General features: G+C 39.6%; 1 protein-coding gene across 1 annotated transcript in view; it reads left to right on the plus strand.

Moving 5' to 3' along the window:
• Window positions 1-17,699, plus strand: part of LOC126260547 (protein nervous wreck) — a 778,787-nt gene that overhangs the window by 360,804 nt on the left and 400,284 nt on the right. Inside the window, exon 4 of the mRNA XM_049957881.1 lies at window positions 15,565-15,650. Coding sequence (XP_049813838.1) covers window positions 15,565-15,650 — 86 coding nt within the window. The remainder of the gene's footprint in view (window positions 1-15,564; window positions 15,651-17,699) is intronic.

Consider the following 17,699-nt stretch of genomic DNA (forward strand, 5'->3'; position numbering starts at 1 on the left):
TGAAAGGAACCTAATCGGTATACAATCTGGACCTGAAGACTTCCCCGTATCAAGCGATTTGAGTTGCTTCGCAACCCCTAAGGTATCTACTTCTAAGAAACTCATACTAGCAGCAGTTCGTGTTTCAAATTCTGGAATATTCCATCATTCTTCCCTGGTGAAGGAATTTCGGAAAACTGCGTTCAATAACTCCGCTTTAGCAGCACAGTCGTCGGTAACAGTACCATCGGCACTGCGCAGCGAAGGTGTTGACTGCGTCTTGCCGCTTGTGTACTTTACATACGACCAGCATACGACCAGAATTTCTTCGGATTTTCTACCAAATTTCGAGACAATGTTTCGTTGTGGAACCTATTAAAGGCATGTCGCATTGAAGTCCGTAACAAATTTCGCGCGTCTGTAAATTTTAGCCAATCTTCCGGATTTCGCGTTCTTCTGAACTTCGCATGCTTTTTCCGTTGCCTCTGCAACAGCGTTCAGACCTGTTTTGTGTACCATGGGGGATCAGTTCCATCTCTTACCAATTTATGAGGTATGAATCTCTCAGTTGCTGTTGATACTATATCTTTGAATTTGAGCCACATCTCATCTACATTTGCATAGTCAGATCGGAAGGAATGGAGACTGTCTCTTAGGAAGGCTTCTAGTGACGCTTTATCCCCTTTTTTAAATAAAATTATTTTGCGTTGAGGTCAAGTGTGTTTTCGCAACCATTTACAATTCGCGTGGGTTCGTGGACTAACTGCTCGAAATAATTTTCGGAGAAAGCATTTAGGACGATCTCGGAAGATGTTTTCTGCCTACCACCGGTTTTGAACAAGTATTTTTGCCAACATATCGAGGGAAGGTTGAAGTCCCCACCAGCTATAACCGTATGAGTGGGGTATTTATTTGTTACGAGACTCAAATTTTCTCTAAACTGTTCAGCAACTATATCTTCGGAGTCTGGGGGTCGGTAGAAGGAGCCAATTAGTAACTTAGTTCGGCTGTTAAGTATAACATCCACCCATACCAATTCGCACGGAGTATTTACTTCGATTTCACTACAAGATAAACCACTACTGACAGACACAAACACTCCACCACCAATTCTGCCTAATCTATCTTTCCTGAACACCGTCTGAGACTTCGTAAAAATTTCTGCAGAACTTATTTCAGGCTTTAGCCAGCTTTCTGTACCTATAACTATTTCAGCTTCTGTGCTTTCCATTAGCGCTTGTAGCTCAGGGACTTTCTCAGCACGACTACAACAATTTAAAACTACAATTCCGACTGTTCCTTGATCCAAGCACGTCCTGTATTTGCCATGCACCCTTTGAGATTGCAGCCCACCCCGTACTTTCCGAGGCCTTCTAACCTAAAAAACCGCCCAGTCCACGCCACACAGCCTCCGCTACCCGTGAAGCCGCCAGCTGAGTGTAGTGAACTCCTGACCTATTCAGTGGAACCCGAAACCCCACCACCCTATGGCGCAAGTCAAGGAATCTGCAGCCAACACGGTCGCAAAACCGTCTGAGCCTCTGATTCAGACCCTCCACCCGGCTCTGCACCAAAGGTCCGCAGTCGGTTCTGTCAACGACGCTGCAGATGGTGAGCTCTGCCTTCATCTCGTAAGCAAGACCGGCAGCCTTCACCAAATCAGATAGCCGCTGGAATCCAGAGAGAATTTCCTCAGATCCAAAGCGACACACGTCATTAGTGCCGACATGTGCCACCACCTGCAGCTGGCTGCACTCTGTGCTCTTCATGGCATCCGGAAGGACCCTTTCCACATCAGGAATGACTCCACCCTCCACGTCAGTCTACCCTGTTGCAGATCTCTACGTCTCTACACTTAGCAATCTACAACCATCTGAACTTGCTGACTGTATATCCTACACATTTAGAGAAATCGATTCTATCAACCGCATAGTTTCCCCTGGTTACCAGTCCTGGCATGCTGCCGAGAAACATCAGTACAAGCCTCTACTTCTACATCTACACACCCTGCATACCCCTTTACAATGCAACTCCCAAAAATTACATCTTAAATTTCAATCGTATCCTTTCCTTACTTGTCCATAACTATGATCTGGCCGGCATGATTTCGACACCTGTCCTAAACCCCCCGTCTTCCGTCACTCAGTATCCAACAGTACACATTTCCACATATCAATTCAGCAACTTAAGGGGGAAACCACATTAGGAGGTTCAAAAAATCCACATCGTTAGCTTAACTATTGAAACGCCCCCTTTGAAAAATTATACATGACTATGCTTAAACTGACACACAGTATTTTTAGCGCAACGCAATCTGACTTTCAAAAATCCCTACAAAAGAATGGCCCTGACTAACATTAACCTATACCTTTCACAAATCACTTACCTCACCAAAAATCTTCTTTAGTCGAACTACTGCAATACAGCGAGCGCCACTACTGCCAGCTAAATAAAAGATTCAAACTACTGAAGGCACTAACTACTGATAGGCATAGTTAGCAAATGAAAGATTTTGATAGAGAACAAACAATGTATTTACCTTAATAGTGTTCAAAAGTCATAATATATATAGCAGTTCATGACATCCAGTATTACAAATTTCAAAACTCCGCCGTTTCTCTCCCCACATCCACCACTGCTGACGGCTCACCCCCAACTGCGCAACGCTACGCGCTGTTAACAGCCAACTGCCCAACGCTACAATGGCGAGTATTCCAACAATGCCAACCAGCCACAGACTGCACACAGCACAGCCAGTGATTTTCATACAGAGCGCTACGTGGCGGCGGCGTTACCAATATAAGAACCTAAACAGCCTATTTACATAGCCCCCAGGATCCCCACAAAAAATTTACAAATTGTTTTGGGCAGTGGCCAATACAGATTTGAAAAAAATTTTTCATAATCATAATTACAATAACAAAGAAATCAAATGCACACACTTATTGATACAATGTTGGTCAAAAGCTAAAATTTTCTCACAGTCCATAAAGACAGTCCTGATCATTCATCACAGTAAAATTGCAGTGTTTTTTTTTTCTCAAAGTCTGAGCAGTAAAAGAAAATGCACACGGAAGTAGTGGATTGCCATGCAGTCTTGAAGAAGTAGTGTTGTCCTTCCAACGGAAAGACAGTGCTGACTCTTGACGTGCAGACAGGTAATGGGCCACACCAGAGCAAACCCACAGCAGAGTCAGCTGAAGTTATGAAGAATATTGGTAGGTAGGTCATCACAGAGTAGACCCACTGTAGTCCTGGTAGAGATTACGGTATTGGTGGGTCTTCAAAGATGCAGACCCACTATATTCCTTGTAGAGATAATGGTGTTGGTGGGCCATCAAACGTGCAGACTCACTGCAGTCCTTGTAGAAAGAATGGTATTGGTGGACCATCAAAGATGCAGACCCACTGTAGTCCTTGTAGAGATGGCTAGCAGCCATCCGTTGCGACTGTGCAGGTGCACAATCACCATCAAAGAGTCTTGTGGACAATATAGCAAGTCCATGAACCACCACTTGTGCACTCACAAAAATTTTTTTTGGAATGTCCTTAGAACCAGCAATGCTGTTATCCAGTCCCTTGCTGAATTATTAACACACGTGCAAACACTATCAGTCCCTACTTCTCACATATTGTCCATATACTATGACCAACAGAAACGTGTGCAGTGAAATGATACTTAATTTGATGAACTGGTGTCAATCACAATTTTATAACATAAGAATACAATAACAAAGGTACAAAATACATCATTAAAGAACATAACAGTACAGATAACATTTGTAGTAACACAGACTTTACAAAAGAATAGAAATAAACATGCACATCAGTGTTACAAAAATTATGACATAAGTACATACATAAAGATCAGAATAACTTTTGAAACATCAACTTCACATATGAGCAACAAAACAGAACAGATAAATAATATCTGAACATCTTTACAAAGTAAATAACATAATATCAGAAAAATTCTACAACATAACTCTCATCAGCTAAACACATCAAGACAGGAAAAACACAAATACACAAGCGTACACAAACACATGGCAGTATAACACAAGAGGAAAGGACAGGATTTGTTTTCAGTGTAATATTTGGTACTGCAGTCCAACCCAAAACTTCATTCCATAGATCTTTCGTCTTATTTCAACATTTGTTTCCAGCAAAAAAATCCTATCCAAGCATGCTTTCTGTATTTAGATGTTCACATATTTCTTATCTCATTATTTATTTTCCATTATCTTACTTCATCATTTATTTCCAAGAAAATCCTACCTAAACCTGTTGTCCCTAAACCCTACTTTTTTGTTCATATCCTCTTTTAAATACTTTTTTGGCCATACCATTTTCTTATAGCATCTCAATGCATTTCTTCCAATTCATCACAACTTGTTCTCTTATATGGCCTACCCCATCTTAAGCTAACTTAAATCTACTGAGCTCAGATGCTAAACTAAGGGACGAGGGAATGCAGCAGCACAAAACAATTAACGCAAACAGCAATGACAAAAAAATGCAAATTGGCAAAGCAAGTAGCAATATTACAACTAATATAAGACAATGAGCAGCAAACAAGAAAAATAAATCAGTAGTAAACTGGCTTAGCAGAGTAACACAAATTAAAATTCAGTAGCACTATGCCTGGCAAACAGCAGCAGCAGATGCAATAACTTATATCTAAACATGACAAAGCTCAAGCAGACAAAATATTACAGTAAAAATGGCCGTGTTTAATACCTGTTTCACATCTTAACACTAGAGTGATGCATCACGATAACTTACTCTACCAAAAAATTACCAAGTAGTTGAAAAGAAAATTATGTATGCAGTTACTGTTATTAATCCCTTCTTATTGTTCTTTTCATTCCAAGTGATCCTTTTTCGAAGAATGTGGATCATAAAATTATTATTTAATAGATCTGTTGGCAGAAAGTGTTCACATTAACAAATGCATTTAATTTTATTTTATAAAACCAATGTTGCAACACAGCTGGAAACCAGATATCAAATGAAATAAGCAACTATGTACAAAGTAAAGCATAAAAATATCATTCAATAGTCATGTGGCATTTCATAAGTTAGTAGAAATTCTCTCAACTCTCGTAGAAAGATGCGTGTCGTAATCAGGTGTGCAGATGTAAGAATATTTCCCATCAGTTCATAAGCATTTCAGTAAGTAGCACGAAGTACGAGTAATCATATGTTTTCAAGTAATGAGCGTGTCATATTTGCGATGCTTTCTACAAAGGAACGTCAATAGCGAGGTTAATGGTCTCTTTTTTTTCTCCACCTGTGCCTCTGAAAGGCACACACTAATGGCTTTTTCCCAGGTGACTATCGTGCAGCTGGGTGTCCACCACGCATTACGTGAAGGTCACTTAACTTTCCTACCGAAATATTTACGACAGCAGTTTCTGCTACAGTGGCAGTCTCATATAAAAAATTTCACAGGTCGAGAATTTGCGTTACAAATGTGTAGAAACAAAATCCTATAAATACAACAGTGTCCAAAAAATTTTCAGTGGCATTGTGATACATTCACACATGTACACACATGTCATAATTCTAAAGTACGATTCTTGGTTTCCAACATCCTTTTTCACAAACCAGAGTCCCTAACCACTACTCATTATTCCTTACCTTATTACACATATACATATTCGTCAACACTTCTTCAATATTTCATCATAATAAATACATATCATAATAAACATTCCTCAACAGCATAATACACATCGTCATCGTAATAATAACATCATAACACCTCAGTCAAATTTCAAAAACGTCGTAGCTTTCTGCAATAATTTCAAAACCTAAAAAATATTCTCTGCTCATTTCAATAGTGTCGTCTACCTCAAACGTATTTCAAAAATCATGATCCCATACCAAATACATCATTCAAAGCTCTCATAGTATCACAATGGTTCCGAAAAAACATGAACAGTTCACACAGTACAGACAAAATACAGTTTCATAAGTGTGAAGTTATCCAACTGTGTAATTGTGTAAACATGTGTCACTGATGTAGTAAAAAAAATGTTTATCTCTCAGTTAAATTATCAGATAGCTGTGTAATTTATGTGTTAGAGAAATATGGTACCGATGTGAAAAGTTGTATAAGCAAATACCATATTAGCTGGGGCTCATTGTGCTTGCCAAACACATGGTACACAAAGTAAGCGTGTACCCCCCTGAGGATTAACGTAATTATAGCCTCAGGTGTTACAGATTACAGCAATAGAATGAAATGTATCACGGAAAACCTTTGTATCATTGTAATTCAAAAACCTTTAAAAATAAATGTTTAAGTACAAAATCAATCACTCAAATACGTGTACTGTAGCGCTAAACTGTGCGTCTTGTTGTAAGACTATCTCTGTCATTACTTAAGGGTAAAAAGTGTGCCAAGTGTCGTAATTACCGTCGTCCGTAAGCAAAGTTCTGTAGAAGTCAATGTACTTACCTTGTAATAAACAAAAGCGAAATGCCATGCGTATAGATATCGTAGTTACTACGTCATTACCGTGATCAAGAAAGTACTATACTGTAACATATTGTTGTGCTACGGAAAAGGCTGTCTCATTGTAGCTATACCACAAAAGTTACTACTAAAACATGTTTTACTTTCCAGAATAATTCAGAAAAACTGTGCAGATATAAAACAGAAACACCGCAAAAGCAACATTGTAAATTGTCACTCATTAGTAGCGTCGTGATAAAATCATGTAGCTGTCACATAAACTAACCACTGTGTCATCTGGTATCTCACAGAAAGTACTTTAAATCCAGAATGTATTTTCAAGTAAACCAAAATGTTGCATTAAAATCTCATTAGCAGTACTGGTAATGTACTAAGTATGTGAGCCGTATAGTTGTTACGTAATCGTGCAACTAACAAGCAAGAATGTACAAATAACAACACTGTGTCGTCTGTTCACTATAACAATGCATTCGTAATTTCTGTTTAAAACTGTTCCCTAGGTTCTAGACTGGATAGTTAACTTCAAAACATTGTTGCATGTTAACAGTTTCTCAATGTGACAAATTGTACTAGTAGCGTGAAGTGAAAAGTTTTATGGCAAAGACAAAGTTAAAAAGCACATGTGAAATGTGGTGTAAACCTTTACTCTTCCTAGTACACAGAGTTTCAACTTCAACGCAGTTATCATGTGGTATACGTCCGTAAGGATGCTAAAATTTTTCTCAAGGTTAGCGTCTACGTTATTTTTCTCGGAGCCAGCCGGCGCACGTGTCTTTCTGCGGTGCGAGTCATTGTCTGTCTCTTTGTTGCCGCGCGTAGTTACTGGGATTTGGAGGTCTAACTTCTACGAATTCACCTTGTCGAGAGGGCCCTGCCCTGTTTGAAACCCGCCAGTTCTGATTAAAGTCTGGTCTGTTGTTACGAATATATCTTCTGTCGTCATAATGGTAGATTCCGTAATTTCCTTCTTGTTGGTCACATGGTCTAGAATGTCTCCCTGAATCGTAACTGCGCTCTGAACTGTAGCGTCTGAAGTTATTCTGTCTCCCATGATAATAATTGTTTTGGTTACCATAGTCTCTGTTTCTGTGGTTATCTATGTCATATTCATTACTACGAAAATGCGATCTTTCTCTGTAATTATTACTACTCTGCCAACGGTTGTCATATGGGTGGTGTCTGTTTTGGTCACGATTTGTGTTATGAGATTAGCCTTGTCGTGTCCAGTTATTATTCCTTTCATCGCGGAATTGCGACGGATGTGACCTGTAATTGTTGTGTTCCTGTTTTCGCGTTCCGCGATTGTCAGTGTCAATTTCTAATTCTTGTAAGAGTTCCTGAAAAGCTTCAATGTCGTCTTTGCAACGTCCTGACAAAATAATATGTCGTAAATGTTCAGGTAATTTGATTAAGCAAATGCGGATGAGTTCTGAGGGGCTGTATGGGTTTGTCAGGTACTGATTCTTGTGCAACATGTCTTCGAAATATTTCACAAGACTGGAAAAATTCAGATTGTTTGACATGTTTCATCATTATGATGCTATGTTTTACTCGGTCTTGTGTAGCTTGAGACCAATATGCTGAGAGGAAGGTATGGTAAAATTCTCCTTCACTGTGGCAATCGTGAATGACCGATCGCATTCTTACAGCTGGTTCATTCTCTAAGTAGCCACATATAAATTCTAATCTATGCCCTAATGACCAGTTGGGAGGAAAACAATGAGAGAATTGATGGAGCTACGCTTGTGGATGAATGTCGTTGCCAGAATTCTTAAATGTTTTGAATTTACGTGTAGTAATGAACAGCTTATAGTCAAAATCATCGTGTCGGCGAGTAGCATATCGGTCATTGTTACGTCGTGTCGGCGGTTCCATCTCAAAATTCGGTGCAGCTTGCCAATTTGTTTCATAATTTCCGAAATGCCCTGTGTTATTATTTTGTGGCTTTTCCGTATTTCTAAGTCCCTCTTCCCGTGTTGGAGCGCGAGTGTCCTCTGAAATATGTAATTTTTGTATTACTTGTGCCAACGGATCTTGTACTTCCCGGATTTCTCTTTTGTGTTACGTATTAATTTGATTCTGATTTAGTTTGATTTCTTCTGTGTCAGTGATGGCTACAGGTCTTGTGTCATTCAGATCATCATCTACCTTTGCAAATAAGTTAGTGAACTGATCCGAAAGTTGGGCTACTTTCTCCGATAGTGTACTTATTTCCTCAGTGGGTTTTTTTGAACCAAGTTTCAGAGTCTCCATTTGTGTTGAAATCGTATCTACTGTGTCGTTTCAGTTTTCTTGAGTTTTTGCAAGTTGCGTAACCGAATCGGTAGATGCAACTGAGTCAATTTTAGCTTGCAAGGTCTCATGATTTTCATGAACAATAGTTTGCAGTTCTTTTATGGCTGCTTCGTGATTCTGTAATGCATTTTTATGCCGCGAAAAAATAGGTTGAAAATGCTCACATATTTGTGTTTTTACGTCATTACAGAGTTTTTGACATTTCGATTCAATGTTATGTAACTCAGTAGTTAAATCTTCACGTGTTTGTTCAAGTGTGGTGTCTAACTTATGAAGCTTTTGCTGTGTTTGTCTCTGATCTTGTTCCATTGTGTCTACCTGTTGCTGTGTTTGTCTCTGGTGTTGTTCCATTGTGTCTAACTTTTGAAGATTTTGTTCCATTGAGTCTAACTTTTGAAGCTTTTGTCCCATTTGTTGCATTAATTGTAATAACAATGCACTGGTGTCTGCTATTCGGCAATGCATTTGAACCGGCAATATTCGCATTTTGAAAAGCAGGAAATGTGTCTTGACTTATTTGAGAAAACGGCGAGGACGCAAAACCTGAACCTACAGTATTTTCAGGATTGTGTCCTGTCATTTCGGATTTCTGAGGCAAGCTGTTGCCGACCGATCGATCGATAATGCTTCCCTGTTCACTAATTGTTTCACTGCCTACACCATTATTTACAGCCCGCTCCATTTCCCTATGCACAACTACTAAATTACTGCTTTGAACATTAGTTAATTCATTACACGGTGGCGCTAACACACTGCTTTCGTCTTTACTGTCATTTCTCAGTTTACTTCGGAGCCTAGTATTACGCTTTTCACACGCCATTATTGTCACAATATTTCACACGACAACACAGAAAAGCACAATTTGAAGAGCAAAATAAGAAAACACATTCACATAGCATTGAAAATAATATCTCGTTAATTGCAAGCGCAGCTGCGAAATACTTGGTGCAAATCTACATGCATGCCACTGTACAAGAATGAAAACTACAACTACAAAGGAAATTCTCTCTATGATTACGCGCTAGCAATAAACAATAGCTACACTAATTACACAAACTACAAGAACAAACTCAGAAAATTCCAGTGAGGAATCCTCGGCTATGGGTCGACATATGAAACGTCCTCTTTGAACAATTATACATGACTATGCTTAAACTGACACACAGTATTTTTAGCGCAACGCAATCTGACTTTCAAAAATCCTTACAAAAGAATGGCCCTGACTAACATTAACCTATACCTTTCACAAATCACTTACCTCACCAAAAATCTTCTTTAGTCGAACTACTGCAATACAGCGAGCGCCACTACTGCCAGCTAAATAAAAGGTTCAAACTACTGAAGGCACTAACTACTGACATGCATAGTTAGCAAATGAAAGATTTTGATAGAGAACAAACAATGTATTTACCTTAATAGTGTTCAAAAGTCATAATATATATAGCAGTTCATGACATCCAGTATTACAAATTTCCAAACTCCGCCATCTCTCTCCCCACACCCACCACTGCTGGCGGCTCACCTCCAACTGCGCAACGCTACGCGCTGTTAACATCCAGCTGCCCAACACTACAATGGCGAGTATTCCAACAATGCCAACCAGCCACAGACTGCACGCAGCACAGCCAGTGATTTTCATACAGAGTGCTACGTGGCGTCACCAATATAAAAACCTAAACAGCCTACTTACACTATCCAGGAATACGCTGTCAAAATTTCAAAGCGAAATTCGCATTCGTTTATCTTTTATGAGGATAGAAATTCTTCCAATATGATTTATCAAGGAATGAATTACTGGAGATATATTTAGATGGCCACACACAAAATGCGAATGAATTTTAGTTCCACTACTTGGCGATTAGCTTCTAAACACTTGCACTCCGCACTAAAAGTCGTTGAACTGGCATCGTATTTAGCAGAGGGCTTATTCGGTACAGTAGTACAAGTTTATATGCCAACTAGCTCTGCAGATGACGAAGAAATTGAAGAAATGTATGATGAAATAAAAGAAATTATTCAGATAGTGAAGGGAGACGAAAATTTAATAGTCATGGGTGACTGGAATTCGGTAGTACGAAAAGGGAGAGAAGGAAACGTAGTAGGTGAATATGGATTGGGGGTAAGAAATGAAAGAGGAAGCCGCCTGGTAGAATTTTGTGCAGAGCATAACTTAATCATAGCTAACACTTGGTTCAAGAATCATGAAAGAAGGTTGTATACATGGAAGAACCCTGGAGATACTAAAAGGTATCAGATAGATTACATAATGGTAAGACAGAGATTTAGGAACCAGGTTTTAAATTGTAAGACACTTCCAGGGGCAGATGTGGACTGTGACCACAATCTATTGGTTATGAACTGTAGTTAAAACTGAAGAAACTGCAGAAGGGTGGGAATTTAAGGAGATTGGACATGGATAAACTGACTAAACCAGAGGTTGTACAGAGTTTCAGAGAGAGCGTAAGGGAACAAATGGCAGGAATTGGGGAAAGAAAGACAGTAGAAGAAGAATGGGTAGCTTTGAGGGATGAAGTAGTGAAGGCAGCAGAGGATCAAATAGGTAAAAAGACGAGGGATAGTAGAAATCCTTGGGTAACAGAAGAAATATTGAATTTAATTGACGAAAGGAGAAAATATAAAAGTGCAGTAAATGAAGCAGGCAAAAAGGAATACAAACGTCTCAAAACTGAGATCGACAGGAAGTGCAAAATGGCTAAGCAGGGATGGCTAGAGGATAAATGTAAGGATGTAGAGGCTTATCTCACTAGAGGTAAGATAGATACTGCCTACAGGAAAATGAAAGAGACTGGAGAAAAGAGAACCAATTGTATGAATATCAAGAGCTCAGATGGAAACCCAGTTCTAAGCAAAGAAGGGAAAGCAGAAAGGAAAGAGTATATAGAGGGTCTATACAAGGGCGATGTACTTGAGGACAATATTATGGAAATGGAAGTGGATGTAGATGAAGATGAAATGGGATATATGATACTGCGTAAAGAGTTCGACAGAGCACTGAAAGACCTGAGTCGAAACAAGGCCCCGGGAGTAGACAACATTCCATTGGAACTACTGACGGCCTTGGGAGAGCCAGTCCTGACAAAACTCTACCATCTGGTGAGCAAGATGTATGAGACAGGCGAAACACCCTGAGACTTCAAGAAGAATATAATAATTCCAATCCCAAAGAAAGCAGGTGTTGACAGATGTGAAAATTACCGAACTATCAGTTTAATAAGTCACAGCTGTAAAATACTTTACAGACGAATGGAAAAGCTAGTAGGACCCGACCTTGAGGAAGATCAGCTTGGATTCCGTAGAAATATTGCAACACGTGAGGCAATACTGACCCCACAGCTTATCTTAGAAGCTAGACTAAGGAAAGGCAAACCTACGTTTGTAGCATTTGTAGATTTAGAGAAAGCTTTTGACAATGTTGACTGGAATACTCTCTTTGAAATTCTGAAGGTGGCAGGAGTAAAATATAGGGAGCGAAAGGCTATTTACAATTTGTGTAGAAACCAAATGGCAGTTATAAGGGTCGAGGGGCATGAAAGGGAAGCAGTGGTTGGGAAGGGAGTGAGACAGGGTTGTAGCTTCTCCCCGATGTTATTCAATCTTTATATTGAGCAAGCAGTGAAGGAAACAAAAGAAAAATTCAGAGTAGCTATTAAACACAGCGTAAGTGCGTAAGATTCACATATGCACGCTTATGTTAAGTTAAATGAAGGAGTGCATGTAGCTGACTTGTCCTCTTATTTGTGGAAAGTTGTTGCTAATTCTGATTTTCCGTACTCAATTGATTGCCAACCAGCTCGGTCAGAAAGAAATGCATTGAGGTACGTTAGTAAAAATGATTATAAAACTTTATTCAATTGCAGTGTAGACCATTTGTCAAAGGCATTGAGAATTTATTATTTTTGTAAAAACAACAAACGCTTTGATGTTAAACATCCTTTTGTAGTAGAACATATGAATACCTGGAGATTTTTGAATGACTATCACAGATCATTTTGGTGTGAAAATGTAACTTCAGTTCCTTTTAAACTGTGTATAATAAAGATTTGGCATTGTCATACTTTGTATCTAACCAGTCATTTTATTTAAGAACAAGAAATCATCGTAAAATAAGTGAACAAGAGAGTGTGTGTATATGGATGAAAGGTGCTGGAAGATGTGCTAAAGTGCAAGTGACTGGAGATGTAACACATTATTATAGAAATTGAAATAAATATTTTTTTAATTATTAACTTCTTTTATTTCAAAACCTAATTTAATAATTATTCTAATCGGCTAGTTTCTGATCATCGGACGTACGCTACATTGACCGGAGGCCATAGAGTTGGAACATTGTGATGCAATATACTCTGAGCTGTGACGCATAGCGAGGCATCTGTCGCTTGGCGCAGTTCCAAAGCGCAATCCCGTCCGCGCGCGGTCTAGAGTTCCTACCGCGCGCGTACGGGATTCGCGCCAGTCTGCGAATGTGCAGAATTTTCTAAGTCCCGTTCAAGGTCACGAGCTTCGCGTGTATATAAGTAGTTACAGTCAAAGCCGACGTCAGTCGGCGAGCAGCTGCGCGTGCAACTGCATGTTTTGAGATGCCTCGCTACAGCAGAAGATATCTACGTTCGCGTCAATAGCTACTCTGAGGTTCCACGATGACATTGTAATTCTGTCAGAGACAGCAAAGGACTTGGAAGAGCAGTTGAACGGAATGGATGGTGTCTTGAAGGGAGGGTATAAGATTAACATCAACAAAAGCAAAACGAGGATAATGGCATGTAGTCGAATTAAGTCAGGTGATGTTGAGGGAATTAGATTACGAAATGAGACACTTAAAGTAGTAAAGGAGTTTTGCTATTTGGGGAGCAAAATAACCGATGATGGTCGAAGTAGAGAGGATATAAAATGTACACTGTCAATGGGAAGGAAAGCGTTTCTGAAGAAGAGAAATTTGTTAACATCGAGAATTGATTTAAGTGTTAGGAAGTCGTTTCTGAAAGTATTTTTATGGAGTGTAGCCATGTATGGAAGTGAAACATGGACGATAAATAGTTTAGACAAGACGAGAATAGAAGCTTTCGAAATGTGGTGCTACAGAAGAATGCTGGAGATTAGATGGGTAAATCACATAACTAATGAGGAGGTACTGAATATGATTGGGGAGAAGAGAAGTTTGTGGCACAACTTGACTAGAAGAAGGGATCGGTTGGTAGGACATGTTTTGAGGCATCAAGGGATCAGCAACTTGGTATTGGAGGGCAGCATGGAGGGTAAAAATCGTAGAGGGAGACCAAGAGATGAATACACCAAGCAGATTCATAAGGATGTAGGTTGCAGTAGGTACTGGGAGATGAAGAAGCTTGCACAGGATAGAGTAGCATGGAGAGCTGCATCAAACCAGAGTCAGGACTGAAGACCACAACAACAACAACAACAACAACTTATTCGATGAAGGAAATTCATCCCTTCTGATGGTCATGAAAGAGGCAGGAATTGTAGTAGCGACGCAAAGCTTCAGTTATGCCGAACAAATGGATAACCAGCGAGTGAGCCGGCAGAAGCGACGTAGTTCATTGGAATCGAAGGAAGATCGGAAAGCTCGGAAAGCACTACTGCAAGCGCAAAATGAAGCCTATGAGGAAGAAGAAGGATTGCTATAAGGTGCTGGAATCGCAGATTAGTCGGGAAGCATTTTAAGTTATTGTTAACTTCCTTGAAATTCTATGTTTCCGAAAATTTATTTTTCAAACGCGTTTATCTCGAAATGACTTTTTTCACATTTGCGTGCAGTCTAACTCAAAAACTGTAGAACCAATCATTATGAAAATTACAAGTATGATTCTTTATAAAATTAGAAATTATATGAACCAACTTGTGAGATTATATAATGATTTTAATGCTATTTTTGTTTGCGTAATTAGAGAAAAAAAATCATGAAAATCGAAAAAAATTGTTCCAACGCCTGCAGAATTGATGTTCATATTCTTAGAAAGTAGGTTATTAATATAAAATCAAAACCTTTTTGATTTCAGATGAAAATCGGAATGCCTACACTGCACGCAATTCGAGAACTATAGTCACAACCTTCTGCGGATATCACAGCGTAACTTTGTTATTTTTCTCTGAAATTATTCAAAAAATTCACAAAAACTCTTCGAAATATGAATGAAATGATGTCAAAATTGGATTAAATTCTTCCCACCAAAATAAAATCCCAAAAAATGTCAAACAGCTTCCTAATGTGGTTTCCCCCCTTAATTGGCAACCCAGCTCCTCACAACTTCACTTAACTCTCCTACTTTCTTTATATCTTTTCCCATTGCAGATCATACCTCTTTTCGTGAAGTGATTCACTCTCATTATGAAAATTTTCATCAACATTTCTTGTTAAAGGACGAAAAAACGTGTTTTAACAACGTAGGTGTACACTCGTCTTTTATAATAATTTTTAAAAGTACATTATTTTTTAGAAATATCGTTGTAGTTTTGTCATGGTCTTCACTGAATAGCGCAAAATATACCGGTCAGTTCACCTTCGCCACTCATACCGATTGAATGTCTGTAGTAAAGATAAAATGTGGAAGTGTGGCTTGAGAAATCCAAGCTAGTGAACATCGGTATTACTTGTGCAGAAGAATAGCACAAGAACTAATCAATCACCTTCACGTCCTTTGTAAGGAACAACAAGCTATAAATTCCAGTTACTGCTTAGAAAGAACTTGTATTTGGTCTATTTTCGAATATGTAAATTTCAAAATGTTCGGAAGGGAGGAACATCGTAACGCCTTTGTTTATGTTTTCAGGCGCTGCTTAAGATCTCATCGGCATACCTCAATAAGAAAATCCCCAACATCCCAGACATCAAGACAGAAGGCGGTGAAGAAAAATGGTGAGTGGCGACCTTCAAAGTATCTTCTCCTCATTGTCACATCTTTGCCAAATATAATTTTTATGGAAGTATATACTCCGATTATTAAAATTACTTGACGCCTTTCTTAGTCAATACTGACAGTCACGTCAGCTGAGGTAACTGCGTACTTCTGCTGAAAATAACTACACGACGCTGCTACAACTTTTGGTTTGTTATTCTGCTGGTACTTTCAGCCTTGAGGTCATCATCTGGCAAAACTATAATTTTTCATGAGGAATACCAAGTGTCTGCCACTTTAACATTTAAGCTATGATTGCTTATCGTTGTGTGAATATGTGGCCCTTGCGTATTGCACGACATCGACAAGTCCGAAGATTCGGGAGTTCCAGACTTGACGATGTGATATCAAACGGAAGGGCCACATATTCGCACAGCAATACGTGCTCACGATCTCTGCAAGCAGAAAATATATGATCCCTTAAGAAAACTTTCATGTTATTTTGGGTGTGGGTAGACAAGCCTGTGTACTTTGATACAGTCTACAATTTCCTCACATCGTAGGAACAGCTACATGAAGTGAGCTTGGCAACAGGGTGTGTCGCGTAAAATATAAAACTCGATTTTTTTCGTGAACGGTACAAGATATCGAAACAGAATTCTCTGCAAAAAGGCAATACTCAGAGAAGCACGTAGTTTCGTTTCTTGGTTAACACTCTTAACTTCTGTATCACCCGAGATATTGAAGCATGAATGCTGTTTTTAATGGGTCGATGTACTGTTGAAAACACGAGCACAGTGATGTAAAGCTTGGTAATGTTAAGGATGAAAGTTTACATACAAGTACTTAAGAACATTACTGAAACTGAAAGACAAAACGCCTGGACTGAGCTCCTGCGATGTTCACACCTCCTAATGGGACTCTTATACAAGGTTCCATCGTTATATGCAATGAGAAGACTGGCCTAAGCTACTAAGATAAACCGTATATCCTTTTGGCCTTACTGTTTACATCATAGATACAGGGTCAGCAATGACTGTTGGAAATGGTATGCTAACTCTAGGTTATCAGAATGGGTTTCAGAGAGCTAGACTGCCTGACATAAAAAAAGTGAAGTAGCCAGAAGATACGATCGATTGTCATTGTAACTTTGTATATGTACACATCATCGGCGGGTATGTAAATCAGTAGAGTTGCAGTTCTTTGTGACAGGTAGAACTGCCACTACAGTGCGTTACTGTTGATCCTTTTTTTATTGTTACTACGCCTGGTAGGGTAAATAATGGGCAGGAACAGCGTCAGATGCTGGCTAATTACTGTGGAGGACATGCAGTTGTCACGTGCTCGTTTAAGACAGCGTTATCGGCACGTAACAGAGTTCGAAGAGGGACTCATTGTTGGTCTCCATTTGGCAGGCTGATCGAATCGTGGAATATCCAGATTTGTGACGCATTTGAATGTGGTAATGTCCCGAAGTTAAGGTACGGGGTTACATGCGGGCAGGCACATTCGTTGTCAACGTTCCGGTTGACGAAGACTGACCACCAAAAGAGACAATGGCCGTATTGTGCACCAAGCACATCGTACTCCTCTCACAATTTAGCCTTCCATTCGAGAACAATAATGCATTCCCTGCAACATTCTGTGTCATTGCCCGGAGACTAGCAACAGCCGAACTAGGGTATTACCATCAGACGCGTTGGCTGGCGTTAACGCCGCAATACAAATCTCTGCATTTGGAGTCATGTCGTGACGGGGAAGCGTGGACTGTTGAGGAATGACGTAGCTTTGTGTTCAGCGGTTCTGTACTACCCCGGATGACCATCGTCGGTGAGTATGGCGGCGACATGGTGACAGGCCCTGTTCTTCCAGTGCTTTGCAGAGGCACAGCGAAGTTACTTCTGACGCCAAGGTGTCGGGGGCATAACCACACCCCACGGACATCATGTGTCTTCATATGTTACCCTCCATGCGACAGTACCGTGATGCCGTTTCATGGTGTCATTTTCTAAAAGGACGTAGCTGTGTGTCTATGAACTGTCTAAGTATTTTTGAGGTACCTTCTTGAC

This window comes from Schistocerca nitens, chromosome 5, assembly GCF_023898315.1.
Source record: "Schistocerca nitens isolate TAMUIC-IGC-003100 chromosome 5, iqSchNite1.1, whole genome shotgun sequence".
Classification (NCBI taxonomy): Eukaryota; Metazoa; Arthropoda; class Insecta; order Orthoptera; family Acrididae; genus Schistocerca; species Schistocerca nitens.